Genomic DNA, 22,079 nt, shown 5'->3' with positions numbered 1-22,079 from the left:
AGATGAATAGGTCAGCCACAAAAGTACCAGTGTTGCCTGCAGTCCTCACTAAAAGTTAGTAACCGGACACCAAATGTCTGAGAACAACAAACCTTGAGAAACTGTAAATATCGAGATCTTCAACTCTGTCGAGAGAAATGGAATTTGGACACCAAAGCAGCCACTGCATTACACTTCTTGAGGTCCTTAGCCAGCTGTTGTTTCTGAACTGAGGTTTTTTACAAGCATCTTCAACAGTTGCTAGTGACGGTGAGTACAGGCCTGTTCCTGCAGCAGCCTATAACTGACTAAGCCAGCCATAGCCCAAGGAGCACCCAACTAGGTAATTTTGGTCTCATTCTCAGCCTTTAACTACTCTCCTCTCTCCCCTAGGTTTCTCCAAGGAAGATAAGGCATTTCAACACGCTGAAGAAAGACAAGCACAGTAAAGAGCAAGATAGCCACATCCTTACCTGCAGGTCTGGGTTGGCTGCTGCCTTCTGTAGCTCTGCACTGATTATTTTCTCTGTTTTCTCCCGTGCTGCCTGCTCCACCATGCGCTGGCTGAGCACAGAAAGCTTCGCCAAAGCAGAGGACAACTCATCAGTGGCCAAAGCCTGCCGTGCTCGGTCCTGCCAACTCATGGCACGTTCTGTCAAGCACTGCAATGCCTCCCCTTCCGGCAGCCGCACAGGCAGCTTCTGCAGGGACACCAGCAGGGACAGTATCGTCTCAAGCCGTGGCCTTCGTGAACGCATGCAAAGTGGACAGAGAAACTTCACTTCTTTGGCCTGCCAACTAGAGCCCTTCTTCTGAGAACTTGTTTTGGGAAGGGGCACACAGCCACTATGAAACCAGTCTTTGCACAGCTCACACTGTAGCATGAACCCACTAGCTGTTTTGCGACAGATGCAGAATTTGACTTCTTCAATCCGATCCACCATAGTCATCTTGGCCAGGTTAGCTGCCCTGAGAGCATGCATGGCTTCAATCTCTTTCTGTTCCCGCTCCTTGAATATAGCCACCTACCCAGCAAACACAAAAAGCAGTTTATGACCTTCACAGCTGAGAAAGATCACATTTTATTAGCAACATAGGAAAAAACCCACAACCATATAAAGAAATCTTCCTAGTTAAGCTAGCCCAAAATTTAGGAATTGTGTGATCTAATTAAAGCTTTAGCTAAAATACCTCCTTCTCAATTTCTCATTACTCCTCTGAGTCCTTCTGACAGAGTTTCTATGTAGACTTTAGATAACCTTCTCCAAATCTACAAAGTTTCTGAAGTTATTAAATCTGTCATACGGCCAATGAGAAGAAGAGGTTTTGACTCCAGGAAAGAAGTCAGAATCGGTTCCATCTGTCTACGAAGACAATGCAGCTGAGCATTTTTTCAATGCTGTCTCAGCACCAGGAGCATTTGAGTGACCACATACCTCCTGCATCAAATTGCATTTTCTCAGTGTCTCCATTCAAGTAACAATAACAAAGCATATTACGGTAAAATAGACTATGTATATGCCACATTAATGAGCCTGCACATATTTTCTTTGTTCCCAGAGAAAGACCAACCAGATGACAATAAATCCTTCTGATAAATTGCACCAATATCCTCCCAACAAGGAGGAATCAAATATAACATTCTCCCCAGACCAGTTGCTACGACCAAGCACTTACAGGCTGACCTCAAAATCAACCTAGCCAAATATGTGTTGGTACTGTTTAAGGTAGAGCTGTGCCTCATTCCACATTATTTTGATAAGATTTTAATAAATGTTAATAATATTATATGAGCACCCACAGGTATTAACCCAAAAGCATGTCTTACACATAGCCCAATACATACCTAATACCAGCACTTATACTCTGAGCTGTGCTTCCCTCTACTTTCATTGCAATTAACTGAACTATATATTCTTGTGTCAAACAGCATATTATGAGATATTTGTTTTAGCAAGATTAATTTATGAGTTCTTGCATAAGATTCCTACACAGATCAGAGACAAATTAAACCCATGTATGAGGTTCATTGTTCCTTACCACAGCTGCAGTGTCCCTGGCCTCCTCCAGCCCATCCTCCAGTTCACTTAAGGATTCCAAGTCAAGATCTTTCTCCTTTTCCTTCTCCATCAACTCCTTTGCCCTCTTCCGCCTATTCTTACTGCTCCCATAAACACCAATATCAGTTCGAGGGCTCAGAACCTGTAACCACCAAGAACGCTTACACTGTCAGAACCAGGGATGCCAAGAACAGGAAAAAGTTCTAGTTTATACCATTGTGATTTAGGGACACATATGAGAACATCTAATTAAGGAATTACAACAGCATCAAAGAGCAAAAAAAAATACCCAGTATTTAATACCTTTGGTATCTGTCAATGCTAGGAAGGGAAGAAATAAACAGAAAAGGGTACAAGTATTTCATACATATGTAATTTGAATGTAATCAGCACCACACTGATGTGGCAGGTCAAGGTGAAAGCCACTGTGTTTTCATGACTAAATTACAAAATCTATTCAGATTAAGCTAACATACATATAGCTAACTGAAATACCGTACACGGGTATCAGGAGTTCAACGTTTACTTCAAGTGCAAGTCAAAGATCTGCCATGATTTCATATTTACATTAGCAATTTGGTGGCTGAAACAAAACTCAAAAATATGCTATAACCTTTTAATATCAAACATGAGAGGCTGCAAAGCACTTTTAAGGACAAGAATTAAATTTTAAGGAATCTTGATTAGTTGGAAGGCATACCTAAATATAAAATCTGGCAAATTAAATTCAATATAGGAAAGTTCAAATTAATACATTTTGGGAAATAGTCAAATGCAAAACCAGAACATATTAAATAACCAGTTAGACAGAAAAATTACAGGGAAGAAAATGTGGACCTAGAGTGCAAGAACTGAACTCAACAGAAATCAGTGTGATGTTGTTGCAACAGGAGCAGATCCCACTGAGAAACATTAAACAGCAATATCCCCCTTTGAGACACAAGATGTAATTTACTGCACTTCACAAGGCGCTAAAGAAGCCATAGTGAGAGGATTCTGTCTGGTTTTGGACATCACACTAAAAATGAAGACAAACCACAGAGAATAGCAACAAGACAAGACTATGAAGAATATAACCTACAAGAAAGCATTGAAAAGTACTGGAATCGTTTTCCCTAGAAAAGGGAAGCCTGTCAAGTAAATATGATAAATCTTCAAACACATGCATGATTTTTATTGAAATAGAGACAATGACTACATTCACTGAAGTGAAATAAACAACAGCTGACTTATTTTGTAAGTTGTTTAGCTATAAGAAAAATTATCTAATCTATAGTTTTAGAATTTAAGCCATGGAACAAGGGAAACATCCATCAATTAAAGACAATTTCTACATCCATTTCAGGCCTATATTCTTACACTTAACACAAAAAAAACCAAACCTTTTATTTCCCTCCCAAAAAGGAAAGTTTTAATTCGTTTCTTCATAAGTAACAGTTGAGGTTGTCTATACATAGAACAAGACTAGCCAAAGATGGACTTTTTGCCTTTTTCATTCTTTTCACCCAAAACCAACTTTTTTTTGATATTCTATTACCAAAAGGAGCTGTAATCTACTATAACTGAACCAGCTATTCCCTCCACACTGCTGAGGGCCATCAAGATCAGTTGTTGAAGGCCGACACAGAGGTGTCTGTTGCTCACCTGTAACAGACTGTAGCTTGAGTTCTTCTTCAGGAAGGTCCTTCCTGTGCGCTCTCTCCAGGCACGTGCTGCAGCTACCTGTGACTCCAGCTGTGGCAGGGCATCAAGACGCACTGGTATGGGGCGGCCTTTGGCAGACAAGCTCTCCAGTTGCTCCAGGTAGGCATAGTTGCTCCCATTCTGGAGTAAAAGAAATTTTTTTAAGCCAACAGTTCTACCATTTTATCAGTGGCCAGCTTAATTTCAAGCCATACACTATTTTTGTCACAGACTAAAATAGAGTTCCATTGGAAAGGAAAGGAGGGCAATGTTTCAATCTTACTGACATTTTAAAAAACTCTCTCATTTTTATTTTAACAGTCATTCTGACATGGCCAGCTGGCTTAGGGAATAAGACATTCCATTTCTAGACTGTTGTCTTAAAGGCTGTCTTCTTAACAGCAAGCTACTATATCTTAGAATTGTACAGGGGCTGATGTGAAATCCACTGGGATTCTCACTTCAGTTCCCAACAAATACACAATATAAGAATAGCAGTTGCAGTCCAGAGATCAGCACCTAGAAATATCACAGAGGCCATGACCCTTTTGGATCAAGTTATGTGGGTAGCCTAACAGAAGGGGAGGCTACTGAACTAATGATGTCGTAACTTCATCTATTTCAGATAAAGCTTCAGCCAGTGTCATTAAATCTTACACCATTGTGGAGAGAAAAAACAAACCATTTCCATAGATGGCTCCAAAACTGAAGACCTGTGAGCAGAAGAACATCACCTGCTGCAGCTAAGTATTTTCAGTGACAATACGCAGAACAGTTTCAATACCAAATATCCTTTGAGAGTTACATTTGTATCATAATGAATTTGCCGGCATTTACATCCCCACAAAATGCTTAAAGGAAGGGAAATCAAAATTGGATAGCCAATGAGGAAACAGCAGCACAAAAAGAAAAATAAATTCAAGCACACGAGCTACAGTAGGAACATTTAACAGCTACAGCAAGGCTTCCCTTCAGGTCACCTTTGTGGGTAGAGGGGCTACCCACATATAGACAGACATAAAGAAAATGTCTAAATAAAAGGATGAAAGCAGAAGATTCCAGTCCCTGCTGTAACCCCTACCTGAATGGCCTCCACTTTGGCTGTCCAGTCTCTAGCCCGCTGCAGGGCTTCTTTCAGTGCCAGCACATTGGGCAGGTAAGCAGGGATGTTCTTTGCTTCATTCACGATGCCCTCCAGAGCCATCATACTTTGGCGTGGTCTAGAGTAAGAAAAACCCAATTCCAGCCTTCTCCCAAAATGCCAGTCAACTAAAGCCATCAATTTGACAGGCTGGTGATAAAACTCCATCACTACACTGCAGTGTAGGATACCATGGCTCTATTCTTGGAGGGTGCTACTAGCTACCAAAGAATAGAAGAGGTAAGAAAGCTGATGGACTTTGCACAATCAAGTTCAAAAGGGCACAGCATCAGAACTCTTTAATATCAATGAAACTGCCTTGTGTAGCATACTTGGTGGTTTTTGTTGTGGGGGATGAATAGGAAAGACAGTTGCAACACTTGCAGTCTCCTGTCAGTGTACAATATGATAGGGAATCAACTCTTAACTCTTCTGCAACTTGACCACCTCAAATCCAACTCTTCAGCATCCAACTGCTGGGAGGTTAAAAAAAAAAACCACACCACAAACCACAAACACCCTATAGCTTCAAAGCACCTACTTTTCACCACACTCCCAGGATTCTCAGCCTCTTTTGAGAAGTGTGACCTGTAAGAACAATTTGCAAAGGAACACTCACCTGGCCTGCAGGCAGACCTTGGCCTTCTCCTCCCACCTCTCCGAGACTGTAAGCAGTTCTTGCAGCTCAGCCATGGCTTTCTCAACAGCATGGTGTGGTGCCAAGCCCACACCTGAGTCAATCAGCTTCTTCATCACATCTAGGGTGACCCTCTGGGGATCCAGGAGGGTGGACCTCACCTCATCCAGCCACCGCGCTTGTTGCAGCTCTTGCTTCAGCCTTGGCAGTTCAGGAAGTTCTACATAAAGGCCAGAACCCATGTCTATCAACTCCTGCAGCTTGGAAGAGTCTGGGATCTCATCCATCATAGCTTCTTGAGCACGCTCATGAAATTCTTCCACATCATCAAGCAGATTCTGAAGTAACATATAGGAAAACACACCCGTAGAATCAAAAAGGAAAGCTGACTGAGGGGTCAGAACTTCTACACACAATGCCAGCTAGTCATCATAAGCCACCATGTCTGATACATATTAAGTAGCAGACCATCTCAACTAATTTGGTGGCCTGATGTTTCATACACTAGGCATGTTAGCTGCGTCAAACTCTACACCTAAAATAGTACAACTGCAACAGGCTACAGCTCCTAGCAAAAAAGAATGTTAAGCACTGCCCAATCAACACTAATTTTCAAACAAGAGGAGGGAAGGGGACTTCTATGAACAGATTGTCCTTTCAATCTAATGTCACAGGCATTACAATTATGATGATAATATGCTACAGAATATAACATGCTGGGGAGAAAGAACAAGCCAGAGTTTTACCAGGACATGAATATCAAAAGATCATTAAAATAACAATGCTCAAGTTTGAAATTATAATTTCCTAAAGCAGGCCCTCACCACTTGAACACATCAGGGTTATATTGCACAAAGGAAAGAAATGAAAATGCAAAACCCTCTAATGAGACAATTTCACATAAATCCAACTGCATTGCTGCAGTTGTCCTCATCCTTCATGTTTTGGCACTGCAATGAAAAAAAAAAAAGACAGCAGACAAGAAAGAATCTCTGCAGGAGATTCATTCAAGGACATTCAACTAGTACACTCAATTGATTCACTTTTGAGTCTCTTACAAAAAGACAGGTATTTCTGATGGCAAGTGTATGACGCAGTGATGAGCAAAACCTGCATTTCCTAAGCCTTGCTTACTGCCCTTTTTGTCTGATGCTGCTTTTCATTATTGTCTGGAAACCAGAAGGCATTTACAAAAAAGAACAAGATCCACATTCTAAAGATTTTGATTTAGGGAACATATGCTGAATGCTTCATAGTGACAACAGTAAACTATTACAGTTTTATAATTATAATGTCTTTTGTGTTAGAAAATACTCATCATCCAACATGACAATTATTTTGCAATTCATTATGATGTATAATTGCATTAAAATGCCATGTTGAAAGTTAGTGAGTGCTTAAGCATAAATGATCATTATCTGACTTCATTCAGAAACTAAGAGACCATGGTTTGTAACAAGTAAAATTATAATATCTATTTTATTGGCTAGTGATTATGTTGAAGCTTCAAGAACATACACATGCACAGAGTACTTAGAACCAGTCTCCTAAGGCTGGGGGGCAAGGGAAAGGGAGACTAGTTGCGAGAAAATATTCAGACAAAGACACAGATTAAAACTCTTAAAAAGTTTACTGTATGCCTGCAGCTCTGTCATCTATAAATTATGTCTTAATTAGAAGCAGGTTTCAAATACACTCGAAACAAAACACTCCTCTGAGAAGAATCTTATAGGTCTACTAATAGATTATGATAAAATTTTAGTATTAAACACTAGTAAATATTTCTGGTTTGTATGTGGACAGAAGTGTAGTAAAATCATCCGATCACATGAAGATGATAATATACTTTCCACTCTGGGAAGCTGCTGGGAAACACATTAAAGAACATCTTTGATGGATTAGCATCAACAGGCCTGAAAAATCTGCATCCTGGAGTCCTATAGTTTTCTGAAGGTACTTGTTTTCAGCAACAACATACCAGTATCGTAAAGAAAAGAAGAAAGCCCAATATAAAGTGTCTCTGTGATAGCAACACTGAACTACCATGGCAAAGTTAATACAGAATTCATGAATGAAAGACATAAACATTAGTAAACATTTATGGAAAAAGAGGCTTTCTCAAAAAAACCTAACTTATTTTTAAACTACATGTTTAGTAAGGTAGCAGCAGCTGCACATTTGGTAACGTTTAGAATTTCAGGCCCTCAATCCAGCACTATAGAACATTCTTCTTAACACTGCGGAGATGTGTGTTAATAAATGGTTAGCATCCATCTCAAGAATAATTTCTCAAGGTGAAAAATCTTTATTAAGGATGTTTCTTGAAGGAGTTCTCTAGATGTTGGTTAGTAGGCGAAACACTATTTAACATTTCACCATCAGTGACAGAGAAACAGATTAAGATTGCTGCTGAAAACACTTACTATGATACAGACTGCCAGCATGATAAACGATAATAGTAGCCAGGGGAATCAGTATGATCTGGATTACTTATTAGTCTAGATTCATTCAAAGACAGGGCCAAAGATATATATGAAGGACAAGAAATGCAGGCCATGCATACAGATCAAGGGAGTTATAACCTGGGAAGCAAGGCTGAGAAGTTTTTACAGAACAATCGTCAATGTGGCACTGCTTTCCCTCTCCCCCAAAGCAGCACGCCAATACAACTTTCAGAAGTTTCTATAAAAACATATAAAAGGTAGGATTTAACCAAAAATTCCACCACTATTGATAACATTAATGATGCTGGAATAAGAGCAACTGGTTCAGAGAGATACAATTGAGCTGCCTAGACAGAGACAGGTGGGGGGGCATCCTTTATCTTGGTTTAGCTGTGCCCACTGCAAGAAGCGCCTTAAGAAGCGCACAGAGTCACATAGAGTGCCCTGTTTGTTTACCTAAATGCTGACTGCCACGTGCAATACCCCACAATGTCTGAGGCTACTACACAAGAACTAAGGTATTCTTCTCTGGAAGCAGTGGAAGCCAGGTGGAATACTTTAGAGCGTCTCAGAGGACACTAGATATCCACACTCAGGCTACCAAATTGAGTCCTACATATTCAGCTGCTATGGCTACACTAGCGTAAAAGTACAAATTCCATCGCTGCCCACTTAGAGATGGGCTTGCAAAGGAGCAGAAAATGTATGTTACCATACCATTATGGACAGACAACATCATCAGCAAAACTTCAATGACAACAGCAAGATTACCCGTAAAGCAGGGAGACACTGAGCTAGATGCATGCAAAGTCTTTTACTTCCTTTCTTGTGGCTACAGATATCACTGCAAAGCAGCTATTTGCTTTGCATTAGAAGCTAGAAATGAAACACTCCATTCAATCCATCTCTGACAGTGCAGGACTGATTCTTAAAGAAAAAAAGTCTTTTATCCTTTACACCAGGCAAAATTATCTGTTCAAAAAAAAAGAAACAACACAAACCACTACCAAAACAGAAGAGTAAAAAGCACATTATCTGAGGAGCAGATGCAAACTTACCTTTACTTGTCGGGCCTGGCTGATAACGCAGGGTAAGCTAAACAACTGCTGTACAAATGCTTTAAGCTCCTCCATAGTTAGCTTGGTCCGTGTCCTTCCACTGTCTTGGCTCTGTCTGCTGTATGAATGGACATAATAAAGTATTAGGTGAGAGAGAAGATGATGATCCTCAGATTTACTCCCAGTGACAGAAAGCTATCAAGATTACCAAGAAGTTACCAAAAAAATCTCATCACTTGAGAACTCAAAAAAAACAAACCCAAACTCCAAAAGAAAGCCAAAATCTTTAAAATTAAGTTTAACATAATGCCTCTCAGCACCATCAAGAGAATTTACCCTGCTCTTCAGAGGTAGGAGTGTCTCTATGACTTTCAAATTGAGTTTGTTCCAAATACATAAAAGAACATAGCCCCAAAAAGCCTGCTTTAGGCAGCTCAAGAAGTTGACTGCCATGGCAGGCACTGACAAGAAGTCTGAGATACATACCAATAACAAGCTCTGAAAAAAAAGTCTCATTTTCTAGAGCGCTCTCTCTTGTAGCCAGAGAACTGCTGAAACTGGCCTTGCAACAGGAGGAGACTATTGAATAGGACATGTTCTGCAAAGACACTTCTGCTAAATAACACTCGAAGCAAGTGTAACAAGCCCACTGAATGCAGTAAATGACTTAGAAGTGACACACTACACAAATTAAACACTTGGTATACACATCAGTGGCAGGCATAACAACTTCACAAGCAGAACAGACTTCAACCACTCAAGAGTTGTTCCCTGCTAATGAATCTATATTTTATTATTATACAAACATTAAAGAAACACAAATTTAATCTTCACCCTATGGACTTAAATATAATTGCAAAAGTAGAATTTAGATTAATGATCAAATATAATTACACACTATCTACAACTCAGAGGGTGGGGGAGAGGAGGGAGTGGAAAGGAAAGAACACTGCAGTCTTTGACTTGCTATGACACACAGTGAGGAGTGGTGGCTGCACTGGACCTGCTGTGCCTCCAATACTCCTACATGAGAGAGAAGGGGGTGCAGCGCTCCAAGAGACACCGCGGTGGGAGGGCACACTCTCTGAAACATCGCCCTGGCATTCTGCCCCTGGTCCAGCCATGGACTGCCACAGCACAAGATGCTGTACAAGAAGACATGCCTGCCTATGGAAACTCACAGCTTCCAACAGCAGGAAGAGATTGTATTGGAATGTTGGACACATCTTCACAGCTACACATTACCAACTTTCCAGGTTTATACATAATCAGATGCATAAACAAGAGATTTCTTTTGATACATTTGACCGTGAGTTTATTGCTGCTTTAGTCCCTGCCAAATTGTTCTGTTGGAGCACTCAATCTTAATTTGCTTTTTTAATAACCTTATCATTTGTATGTGTGGTCCTTGTTAATGTATTAAATATGAACATAAACACTACAGAAGCTGAACGTGACCTCTACATTTAGATTTCCTAATGCTGTTCAAAGAGGTTTGAAAATTTCCTTCAAGTCTCAATACTTTAAGATATTGCTAGTTAGCATATGACAGTCCTCAGACGTATATACAAGTTGTTTTTTTTTTTTCCCCATGGAAATCTTTCAGCTTTAGATCAGACAGATCACTGAAAGTTCTTTCTACCCCTTGTGTTTCTTGGGCTAGTGCTGGAAATCCACAACATAATTAACTGAAGGCAAGTCTGCTGAGAGAAGGCTGACACACTCCAACAGCAGGAGGAAGAAGCAGCAACAGCCCAGGAACACCTGGGAGCTACCAAAATAATTAAACTTCACCAGGAACAGGGCAATGCAACCCCTGTAGCATTGCTTCCGTCACCCGGATCAGAGTTCTAGGTAACCATACCTCTGTAGTAGTGGGATCCTACAAGCAATAAAAACCACGCAGGAGACAGAAATACAGCAAAAATGCTTTATAATAGCTTTCCAGTTATACCAGGTATTGTACTTAGATCTGTGGTGTAATTCTAACATTTCAATGTTCAAATTCAAGCAATTACAATATGCGTGTTCTGTGTAGCCAAGTTGGGTATTATAATTAACAAGGTATTTACTTTTTACTCCCTCCCTTGAAAAGTCTTAAGTTATACACGAAAACTACAAATGCAAAAACACCCCAACCAACTACAAAGTCAAATCTTATAATCAACAGAGGGAATACAAGCTATAAAAGTTTACTATACAACTGCTTGCACAAGCATTACGGTCACCTGCTCCAATTCTTTTCTATGGCACTTTTATTCGGTGCACAGGATGCATAGGAGAGAAGGAAGAACAGGTTGCTGAAGGCTCGTGACAGAACAAGAGGACACATCCAGCAGATGGCTGAGGTAGGGCCAGCGGACAGAGTAAAACCAAGGTAGCCACAGGCAAGGCAGGCAACTAAGGAAGTCTCCAAGCTGACAGAAGTCACTGAGGCAAGCCACTGCTTTTCAGCCACACATCACTGCCTCCCACGATCCTTCCCAAGAGGTAAAAGACTGATTCAAAAAAATGGACTGTTTTTGCTCTCTGCACTGCTCTGCTCCCCAAGATCCTTTTGTCCCAGTCAATGCTGGCAAGACACATTTCCTTTGCATCTTCCAGTAACTCCACCAGCATCACAACACATTCTGCAACTTGAGAACAGCTGGCAAAATTAAGTATTTTTAAGAAATGCTGTCCCAGAAGACACAACTGTGCTCGTCTCGCCAACCATAATTGGTATTTCCTACTTTTCAAGCATTTTGCTTTGCAATCCAATGTTTTAAGAGACTTTCTTTCCATAGCTTTAAGCTACGTACTTAGCCATGCTGCCTAAAATACAAACATTCATGTGAAGACTTAATTTCATTACATTTTTCCCCTCTACTTGTCTTTCCCTACAACTCTCCCACTGAGTCAGAGAAATACCTGATCAGCAAACACACACAGTTTCTCGAAAGGATTTCACATTTCAGTAAATAAGTCAACTGAAAACAGTGTGTTTAACACATTCCAACCAAGTCAACTTTTATGGCCCTTTGTGTCACTGTATCCACCCCCCCACCTCTCAATGTGTCACAGCACTAAGGGCAGGAAACATGGAAAGGCAATGAGATCTCAGGGATCTTATATTTCCAGGTCCAACCAAGTAACAAAACAGACAGATGGAAACTCTTGAAAAAATGCCTGTCCTACCTGTGTTTTTGCTTTTTGCTCAGAAGCAGCTGTGCTACTGAAGCACAGGTCTCTGCTTCTTTCACAGCATCTCTGAGCCTGCGGAAAAGATCATTCTCTGGGTATTTCCTGTCTTCAGCATCCTCCAACATTACTCTCAGCTCAATTACATCTGTAATAACAGTACATAAATAATTTGTATGCAAAACCAAAAGAGATTTTACATTGCTTCAATCAAGCTTCCAGCAGGATAGTTCAATTTGAAATACACAATGATGAGTTGCACTACGCGCAGATTAGCTCTTTTTTTTCCTCACTAAGCAATACACAGTGTTTCTCTCATTAAATGAGAACACAGAACAAAGGTAAGAGTTGCAGGACATCCTACTATGAACAACAGAAGTCTGACCTTTCTTGTGGTTGAGATTGGCAGACAGGGCCTCTGTAACTCTACTGACCCAAGTGTCATAAGACTGTGCTCTAACTTTCACTCCGTACAGCAAAGAAGGAAGGTCTTCTAGTGGATACCGGTACCTGAAGATACGGAAAAAAAAATACAGGAAGAGTATTAATGCCCATAGAAAAGCCACAATATTGCTTATATTGAGTTTTATTAGCTACAAGAAAGACAGAACATGTAAAATACCTGCTGCCTTGGAACCAAGAAACAAGATAAAAAAATACTCCTTAAATAAAGGAAGAGAGAAGTGTGGCCAAATGTTGTATTTGGTCAATCTCCAGCAAATTATTGGATATGGAAAAGTGGGGGGAAAAAAAAAATCCTGTGTACCTTAGACACTTCTTCTGCATGGGACATGGACATAAATCAGATGGATGGTATAAGCATACCAGACGCTCAGGATTACAGGAACACGTAAGAGCTGACAAGAAGCACGTGGTTCTGCAAGCTGTGCACTGACGCTCATCATCTGGAACCAGTTCAAACACCTCTTCTTCAGACATCAACACTCCCTAAGAAAAAGAAAATTAGACACTTGCTAAACACTCTAAAATCCAAGCAGCGGGGAGCAGGATGCAAAAGTTCTTTTGCAAGCAAAGTAAGAGTTGTCTTTTATTACTCACCATCTGTACAACAGACTCCCTTAACCGTGTCTCTTCCTCTATCATTAGAGTCATCTCCTTGCAGACCATGGCAGCCAGCCCAACATCCAAGCACTCTGGATCTGCAGCCATCTTGAAGATCAGCTCTTCATGGGAGAAAACACAATGACGTCCTAGCCTTCGGTAATGACTCACACACTGACGTCCAATGGGCAGCTACAGAAAAACAACATCGATCATTCTGGGAAAAGATGGTTCAAGATGATCTCTTAGCTCCCACTTGCCTGCCTTTGACAGAATCTGGGAAGAGACTAAGAGAGTTGCGTCTTATGCTACAGAGCCAATGATAACAAACTTAAATCATGTCACAGATGAGGACAAAGAGGTTGTCCGCTTGGGGGGAGCCCATCTGCCACAACCTTGTGTGCCTAACTTTCAGATACAAGTTTAAGAGCTGTCCTAAGATCTTTTTACTTTCAGTGGAAAGAAACTGGCACCGAATAGAAGACCTCTGTTCTATGTTAAGGTGAATGCATTGCCCTCTGTCTATTACTATGCTTGGACACAAACATTTAACACAAGATGCCTAGAGTTAACCACAACTGGTATCACTCATTTTGTGCCTTGTAAAACAAAAAATATAAAATGCCAGATGACTTTGCTACACCGATTTCTAGTTACATTTTGCATAAGCAAAGAAAATTTTACATGGTTGGTGTGAGTTTGGCAGTTTTTCCCAGATGCTATACACAGATTACATCATAAGCACAGGAGAAAAAAAAAAAAGAACACTGACACACTGTCAATCCTGCAGAAAATTTTTCTGATGAATTAATACAATTCTCTGATTAAGGACTAAAATTCCTATTTGAAAGTATCAGAAAAAAGAAGTGATAGATAGATAAACTGCAGATGAGATAGTAACTTCCAACTGTAAACCCTAGATATTGATAGGACACACTTTTGACAACTTATTGAAGAATCCACATAAGCTATGCTCTGGTGTGACATGGCTATTAGAACTAGCACTAATATGATTCAGAGATGCAATGAGCTGGCACAAAAGGAGAACCAAGGACTGTTACATGCCTACCTCCAACATTCAAATGACAACAGCTGTTCAAGACAGCACATTAACCTGCATCAAATTCAGAAAGAGGCATCACAGAAATACTAGCTAAAAAGGTTATGTGAGATGTTGCTTTTTGGTTATATCAATACTTAAAAATGAAGACCACATGCAAAAGTTCCAGTGTGAAGCTGCTTAAAATTATGGGTTCATCAAAATTATTTTCTGTAGTGGAAACTCACATCAGTCTAACTGTTATACCAGGAACTATAAGCATAAAACATACTGTGTAACTTTAAAGACTATTCTTCAGATGATCAAGTTACTAACACACTCCTTGCAAAGGTCACCTAGAAGAGACATAGCAAAACGTATACAAAACAGACCCAGTCAGCAGTGCAGAAGTTCACAGCTTCAGCAAAGTTATATCCCTGGTTAAATCCAGAGTGATAGGCACGAGGAAAGGTCACAACAAATTCACCGGCACACTGATTGGTCCTGTATACCTAATACAAGTGAGCATAAAGGAAATAAATAAAAAAGAAACTTGCAACCAAGTTTAAGACACTAATTACAAGACATTTGAACACCACTTACTTTACCTGTAGAACACCATAGGCAATGTAGCTACCCCAAAAGTGATAACGATTGGTTCTGTGTTCTTAAAGGGAATCCTTAATTTATAGACTTACTCAAAAAAGCTGAATATAGAAGCAAAAAGTTGAAAATTCTCTTTATGAATCCCAAAAGGGATGTTTCTCTGTCATCATTTAATCCACTGCACCACAAAGTGCAAAAGCTTCTGGAAACAGTTTACGGTTTGCTTTGTTGGCGTATTTGCCAGGGAAGCAATTTATCCTAAGACAAAAGCAAATGATAGTGACTGCTACTTAAAGGTCTGAATTCAATTATGTTTGGTCAAAAAAGCATTTTGTAATGCTCAGATTTTTAGTGAACATTAGACGAGTATTTTACTCTCAAAAGATACTAAAGGCATTTCTCAGACAAACTTGCTGCTAGGTCAGGGTGGGGTTTTTTAATTAAAAAGTAAAAGTAACACACAACGTAGACTTGTTCTGTAAGATACTTTATGTAAAAAGCTTGGAACACTCACTTCCAATATATGATAATTTAAATTTCACGGTGAGTCTAGGGAAGATTCTAGAAAATAGCTTTTAAACACACCCCATAACTAATGAATTGAATATGTAAACATCTACCACAAAAATTCTTCTGAGTTATGCAAAACCATTGTTATACAAACCTGGCACAGAATGAAAAACAGAAAGTGCATAGGAGTACTTAAGTAAAAAATGCTCATGTGCTACTCACTGGTACACCATGTTCCATCAGTACATTGGGGTTCATAATAGTGACCAGCTGATGCAGGAGATCAGGCTGGGATTCAAACAGCTCAGGAGCCAATTCCTTCATCACATCTTCTAGCTGCTCTGCTGCATGAGAAGGCACACCATACCACGTCTTTGGCTCTCCCCTAACAAAACACAATCACAGTAATAAACACATTACTTAAGGAAAGTAATGGTACCACCTGACCGCAAAGTACACTTCAAATCTAGCACCGTTGTCAACACAATCCAAATATTTTGCTTATAGACACATAAATATCTTTAATCAATAACTGTCGTCTTCAGGATGTACCATTCTAATCTGAAAAATCAATTACACTACAACACAATTCTCAACAAACCTGACAGCAGATTTGCCATGACAAACCTAACTTGGAAGATAATTGTCATTTACCACGCTCTAAAGGAATAAAATGAGCAATTATTTTACTAAAGTAAGAAGAAAGTTAAGTTTAACAAACAAAACCTCGGCTGTCACAGCTAATGTTTAAGAGAAAAGAGATCATGGTACTCTTTCACTCAGTTAGGCTTGGAGTAGTCGTATTCCTGAAAATGATGCAATAGTATACCAGCTAAGCAGAAGTGGAAAGAATAAAAGACCAGACAGTACAATGAAATATAAGCAATCCTTCTAATATACTTAACTGATTATTGAAAACCAGTGGTCCACTGGACTCTTAAGATAAAAAATGCCTAATAATATGAATTAGTTAAATATGATGGAAGATTTACAAGACCAAAACTAAACAGAAAATTACTTGAGAACATATTATTCCAGTCCCGTCTTAACCAAAATAAACTGTAATGACCTAGTATCTACAGTGCCGAGGTTTATTTTTTTAACTTATTGTATTAAGAAGTACAAGCAGTAGTCAGCTGAAATATGTGAAACTGTTCACACAGCACTATTTAACTGTATTAATAATCTTACCACCAATCATCCCAGAAGTTAGATGAGGCTCAGTGTAACATTTCCTGTGGTTTTTACAGGCTTCAGTGACACCTGCTGGTAGGACACAGCTAGTAAACCCCAGTAAGTACCTACTACTCTGCTTCTGGGCTGCTGGAATCCACCAGCTGACAAAACCCTCACATACCGATCTACTTAATAGCATGCTGAGGGCAATAACTGAACTCAAAACGAAATTAATTCCCCTCCTGAGCCTGTAGATCAGATCTTACTAGAAAACATGCTTCTCCAGAAAAGTGCAATCACGGTCTAAACGCTATCAACTCATTCTTACCAGGTGAACAACAAACCTTCTATTCTAAAGGGATGCTTCCCACAGCTTCCCCCTCCTTCCCCTCTGCTCCACCCACTGTGACTGAGCCTGATGAACTGGGAAGACTGCAATGCACAGTTCATCTGTCATGATTCTTCTTTTCAAAACAAAAGCTGAACACCAGAACACTACTAGGATTGTTCTGAATTTTCAAATTCAGAATTTGAATTTTCAAATTTCTCTTCTCTTGACTAGTATTATTCCTGCATATACATAGATCTGCTGCTGAACTGTCAGCTCTGATGCCTATGTAAGCCACTAGGCAGCAGCCTCCATTTCCAGCATAAGGACGTACCAACTTTAAATCATAAAGCACTGAACCAGTGAGCTGCAACTCAGTTCAAAACCAAAAGCTTTCCTAGAAACGATGAGAGTCTGTAAAGCATGATTTTACAGTGATGCTGGATTTTTGGTAACAAGAATATTTAATCAGTTAATGAAAATCTATTTGCGTTTAATCAGCTTCAGCTAAGATTATAGGCTGTGCATCACATTTAACTTTTTGGTTAAAAATGTCAGTGTACATAGGCATTTTCAAGTAGAACTACACATATACTAAGGGCAAATAGGGCAGAGTAAGGTAGGTGCACAAAGGAGAGTCCATACCAATGCAGGTAGTTGATGGAGTAACTCCAGTGATCTTCGATATGCCAGCAAAATGAGGAGAAGCACATCCCTACATACAGCCAAGGTACCTTCATGCCAGAGATGTCAGCATTGATGTGAGCAAGGACTGATTGTTCTAGAATTGGCATGTTATTCAGGTTCCAACCAGAAAGCGCATAATCCTGCCAAAAAAAGAGAAAATTCTGAACAAATCAGAAGAACATAAGGACACCAACTCCAGAAAAGGAAAAGACCAGCCTATCCATTTCTGTAGTAGAGAGTGGGTAATACTCTGCAACAATGAAACATTAAAACTGATTCCTAATTCCTAATATTTCCTTAAATACCTTACCCAGCAATGAGACTACAACTTAAGGCCAGTCCTAGTATTTCAACATACACAGCCCATCTTCTTTGGATCGAAGCTTATATACTTCAGCTTTGATTACCCCACCCTCTCCAAGTTTATAGGTTTCACACTTTTCCGGTGGAACAAAATACCAGCAACACTAGCAGAACAACAAAAGATACAAGTCTTCAAAAAAATTGGGTAACTTAAGATTGTAAACACAGTGAATCTTACATTACCATTTCAGTTTAAGACGCACTTAATTGCACTGCAGTTTATCTTGATCTTTATATATGACTTCAGGAAGTTTTTTCAAGAGAAGAAATTCCTATACACTCATTTCTGAGAAGACAGCATCACCAGTTAACAATCCCACCTTGATTTTCAAATACAGACCATTCGTACAAAAACAAGAATCCAAACTGCCTTAAAAGCTCACTACTGTGTTTTAACATTAGTCTATTTTCTACCTGTAAAAAAGGTGTTGGCACAGATTCACAGCCATTTTAGGCATATCCCATAGTTGCTGAAAGAACAGGTCACACCCTCAGCTCAATCACATGTTCCTGCTTTGCTCTGACACTACAAAGACAATGCAGTGAGTCAGATGACCTAGGTGATCTGGCTAGAACATAATTTTTTAAGTTACTACTTTCATACAAATAGATCATCAAGCAGTTCTGACCCACTAAGCAGCTACACAATCACAGCATTGCCAACAAAGGTAAAGGTAGGAAACGTGCAGGTATGGATGGAAGACAACAGTGAGCAAGATTATCTCTTCCAGTGAGCAATATCAATTGATTTGGAGGAGTGTAATCACAAACCCACACCTTTACTCTCATTTCATTAGAATTTAAACATTAAGCAGCCAGAAAATTTATATGCTACAGTAACATCTGAGGGAAACAGGCAATATACTTAACAGATGTTAATTACAGAATTTTCTCTAAGAGGATGCTGTATCTACCTCTTTTCATTCTTATAGTATGCAGAGAAACAAGCTAAATCCAGTTAGTTTGGTTTACCTATTATGAACCTCCTAAAGAGGTTAGAATCATGTTTCTGTAGCTAACTAACAAAAAGGTTCAGAACAAGAGAAGAAAAAAATCTTAGTCTCCTCATATTCAGACATACTGTAACAACTTGCACATCTTTGCCTGCTAAGATCAAGTGATACAAAACAAGTGTAGCTTAAATCATGAAAAGCATCTTAGCTATCAGCAACCAGATATGTAAAAGAACCTAAGATACCAGATTAACACCCTGCTCAAAAGGAATGTTAAGTGCATACAAAAGCCTTAAGGTATATCTTCATGAAAATTCCACGCTGATTTCTGACCTAAATTCTTAATGTGAAATCTGATGCAGAGCAAAGAATGGGTTCAGTGTGCATATCCTGTTCCTCACCTCCTCCTCTGGCATCAGCTTTCGTCGGCCATCCTTCACTGGGAAGCCACTACCAAAGTCCTTGGAAGAGATATCAGCCCCATATTCCACAATGACATCTTCTTCTATGCTGCTCACCAATCGCCAGAATTCTTTTTCTACTAGCTCAGTGGGAACCATCTGAAATTGGAAAACACGTTAGGGTATGTGCAGATAAAACCTAACATAAAAGTTATCATCCAGGCAACAAGTCATTACTAATCCCCCATGAATTTTCAAACACCAAGGCCACTCCCTCTCCCCCCTCCATCTCTTCAAAATCATATGGTTTGGTCTGTATCCCTTAGTAGTGGCTGCAATGTAACAGAAATAGGATGCCACATCATAAGGGATAGAACGAAAAGATTGATCTACCAGTACATCTAAAAAGAAGGGGAGGAGACAGACAGCAGAAGCCAAGTGGCAAACAATTAACAGCATGCAAATTCCGAACTATTTCAGAGGATAATGACCAGAACTTCTGAGTAACAGTAAGGAAATTCAGATAGAGAACTGCGTTCAAGAGTATAGTCTTCATGTAGCTCATTACAACTCATAAGCACTTATTTTTGAAGCTTATTTGTAAAATAAGCTTTGTTCCTTGCTTTGGTCAGTGTCCCAAGTTGTACCATAAACTGGAGTCCTTAAAAGGTACAAGCTTTAGCAAGAATGACCATAAATTACCAAAGAACCCTGAGAGGAGAGGGAGCTTGGTGCTGCAGGCAGTCTACAGGACAGCAGTTGTGGGAGTGTGCCAAATCAGAAACACTAGTTTTAAAAATGCTGCTGAGATGCAGAACAAAAAACCTGTGATTATCAGACTCAGTCTATTTACTTGTCTACAAGAAAAGACTGTAACAGGGAGGAAAACAATGATTTATCCTCTGAACAAACTAAGCCAAGACAAAAGCCATGGGAAAGGCAGGAGAAAGACCTCTGCCAAACAAGAACAAGATACTTGGTTCAATTAATCAAAAAGGGCAAGAAGCAAGAACTTAGAGTACAACCAATAAGGTATACCGTAACAAAAAATTAAGCTATCTATCCATCCTAGGAAAAGGGTGAAAGGAAGCTGAAATGAGACCAGATGCCAGAAAGTTAAATAATTTGTTTGCACATTTAAAGCTTATGGTGCCTCTTTAAACAAAGCTAAGATGCCTCAGCAAAAATCCAGGATCAGCTGAAACATCTTCTTTTTCCCCAACAAGGAATCACAACAAAAGTTGAAACTCACATGGACCGGCATGTTGAAATAATCAGACTTGAAGTTATCAGCCATTTCACCAAAGCTCTGGAGAGTATATTCCCTGACAGCTTGTTCAAATCCAAAGGCCTCACGGGGTTTGTTGCATTCCTAGGAGACAGAACATAAAAATATTGTTCCCTGCAGCAGATTATGACACAGTTACATTTTTAGCAGAAAAAACTAGTGTCTATCTGAGCCCCTACCAAACACAGTAAACTATCAGTTTTCAGTGCTTTTCTTAGCTGAGGAAGTCCTACCACAACGGAAACAGAACAGAATTAGTTGTACAGAAGCTAATCTAACACAGTAAACCCCAATGCTACACACTTCTGCTTTCCGAAAGTCCAAAGCTAAGTTTCACCATCTGCTGCTGCCAGCCACAGAGTGAAACAGTGCACAAGATGCTTAGACAGCCATAAGACATTTCTCAGATACACTCGATGCAAGCACCTGCAGAATAACTACACAGGAACAAACCCTGCAAGTACTTCAGTCCTATCAAGTCAGCAAATCATCAATGGGTTTGGCACTGTGAAAGTAAATAGGAGGAAAAGAGGAAGAAGGAAATTAAAATAATGCAACACAGCTAACAACAGACATGGTCTAACTGACAGAAAATCTTCAAGACTTCCACTTTTCTATCCCCATTCATCCCAACAGGGTGAAAAACACTAGTTCACATTTCAGCTACTCTCCCCACCCATTTCTAGTGTCCTTTCCAGCCCCTTTGTATCTGACACAATGTTTATATATAGACAAGAGGCATTTGAACACAAACATGACATCAACTGTTCAGTCATAAACAAACAGGACCCGAAAGGAATTCAAGAGATCAGTACTTTCTATTTCTTAGAGAGAAACTATCCTCAGATGATGCCCAACATTTATCAAAGTAGTTCTTAAATGAAGCCTGCAACAGAGAATCTACAACATCTGTAAACATTGTCAAACAATGTTGACCTCAATACATATAAAGAGCCCTTCCCTTATTCTTCCTAGATTCTATTCCAGCACCCTGCTGTTAACATTACATTAAGCATCTGTACACAATTAACATTTAAAGTAAAAACTGAAGCAAAAAAACACTACTGAGCATTTCAAACATCTTTCTGCTGTTATTTGTTTACTCTCCATTACATAACATAGCTATACTTTTTACCTTCTTCCTCTTATTTCCAGAATTTTTCAAATACTTTCTGAATCATTTGCTAGTAACTTATTTGGCACCTTAACTTTCCTGATTTTGTCCCTATATGCACACTTTTTCCTTCAGAACAACATACCCGGTTTTAGTAGTAGTGCTACTGAAATTTCTTCTGAGTTTCCACACCTTTAAGTGAACACAGTCACTTTATTTACTATAATATTCTGTAAATTACTGCCACACTATATTCCTGTAGTTTGCTAATACTCCTTTATTGCTCTCTCTTAAGGAACAATAAACAAGCAGCTTAATCCACTGTGTGATCAGCAACCCAAAGGGTTAGTTACACCTTCTCCCCTGCCTG

The 22,079-nt window shown here is 39.5% G+C and overlaps 1 protein-coding gene across 1 annotated transcript in view; it reads right to left on the bottom strand.

The window, feature by feature from the left end:
* Positions 1-22,079, bottom strand: part of KDM5A (lysine demethylase 5A) — a 50,569-nt gene that overhangs the window by 11,960 nt on the left and 16,530 nt on the right. Inside the window, exons 9-23 of the mRNA XM_042795174.1 lie at positions 20,560-20,679; positions 19,308-19,466; positions 17,549-17,730; positions 15,622-15,784; positions 14,676-14,795; positions 13,242-13,436; positions 12,949-13,130; positions 12,568-12,692; positions 12,180-12,330; positions 9,003-9,120; positions 5,483-5,838; positions 4,804-4,942; positions 3,684-3,863; positions 2,020-2,181; positions 453-1,004 (exon numbers count right to left, since the gene is read on the bottom strand). Of these exons, the coding sequence (XP_042651108.1) occupies positions 453-1,004; positions 2,020-2,181; positions 3,684-3,863; positions 4,804-4,942; positions 5,483-5,838; positions 9,003-9,120; positions 12,180-12,330; positions 12,568-12,692; positions 12,949-13,130; positions 13,242-13,436; positions 14,676-14,795; positions 15,622-15,784; positions 17,549-17,730; positions 19,308-19,466; positions 20,560-20,679 (2,904 nt within the window). The remainder of the gene's footprint in view (positions 1-452; positions 1,005-2,019; positions 2,182-3,683; positions 3,864-4,803; positions 4,943-5,482; positions 5,839-9,002; positions 9,121-12,179; positions 12,331-12,567; positions 12,693-12,948; positions 13,131-13,241; positions 13,437-14,675; positions 14,796-15,621; positions 15,785-17,548; positions 17,731-19,307; positions 19,467-20,559; positions 20,680-22,079) is intronic.

Source organism: Tyto alba, unplaced genomic scaffold (assembly GCF_018691265.1).
Source record: "Tyto alba isolate M040663 unplaced genomic scaffold, T.alba_DEE_v4.0 Super-Scaffold_21, whole genome shotgun sequence".
Lineage (NCBI taxonomy): Eukaryota > Metazoa > Chordata > Aves > Strigiformes > Tytonidae > Tyto > Tyto alba.
This window is presented reverse-complemented; position numbering and strand designations above follow the sequence as displayed.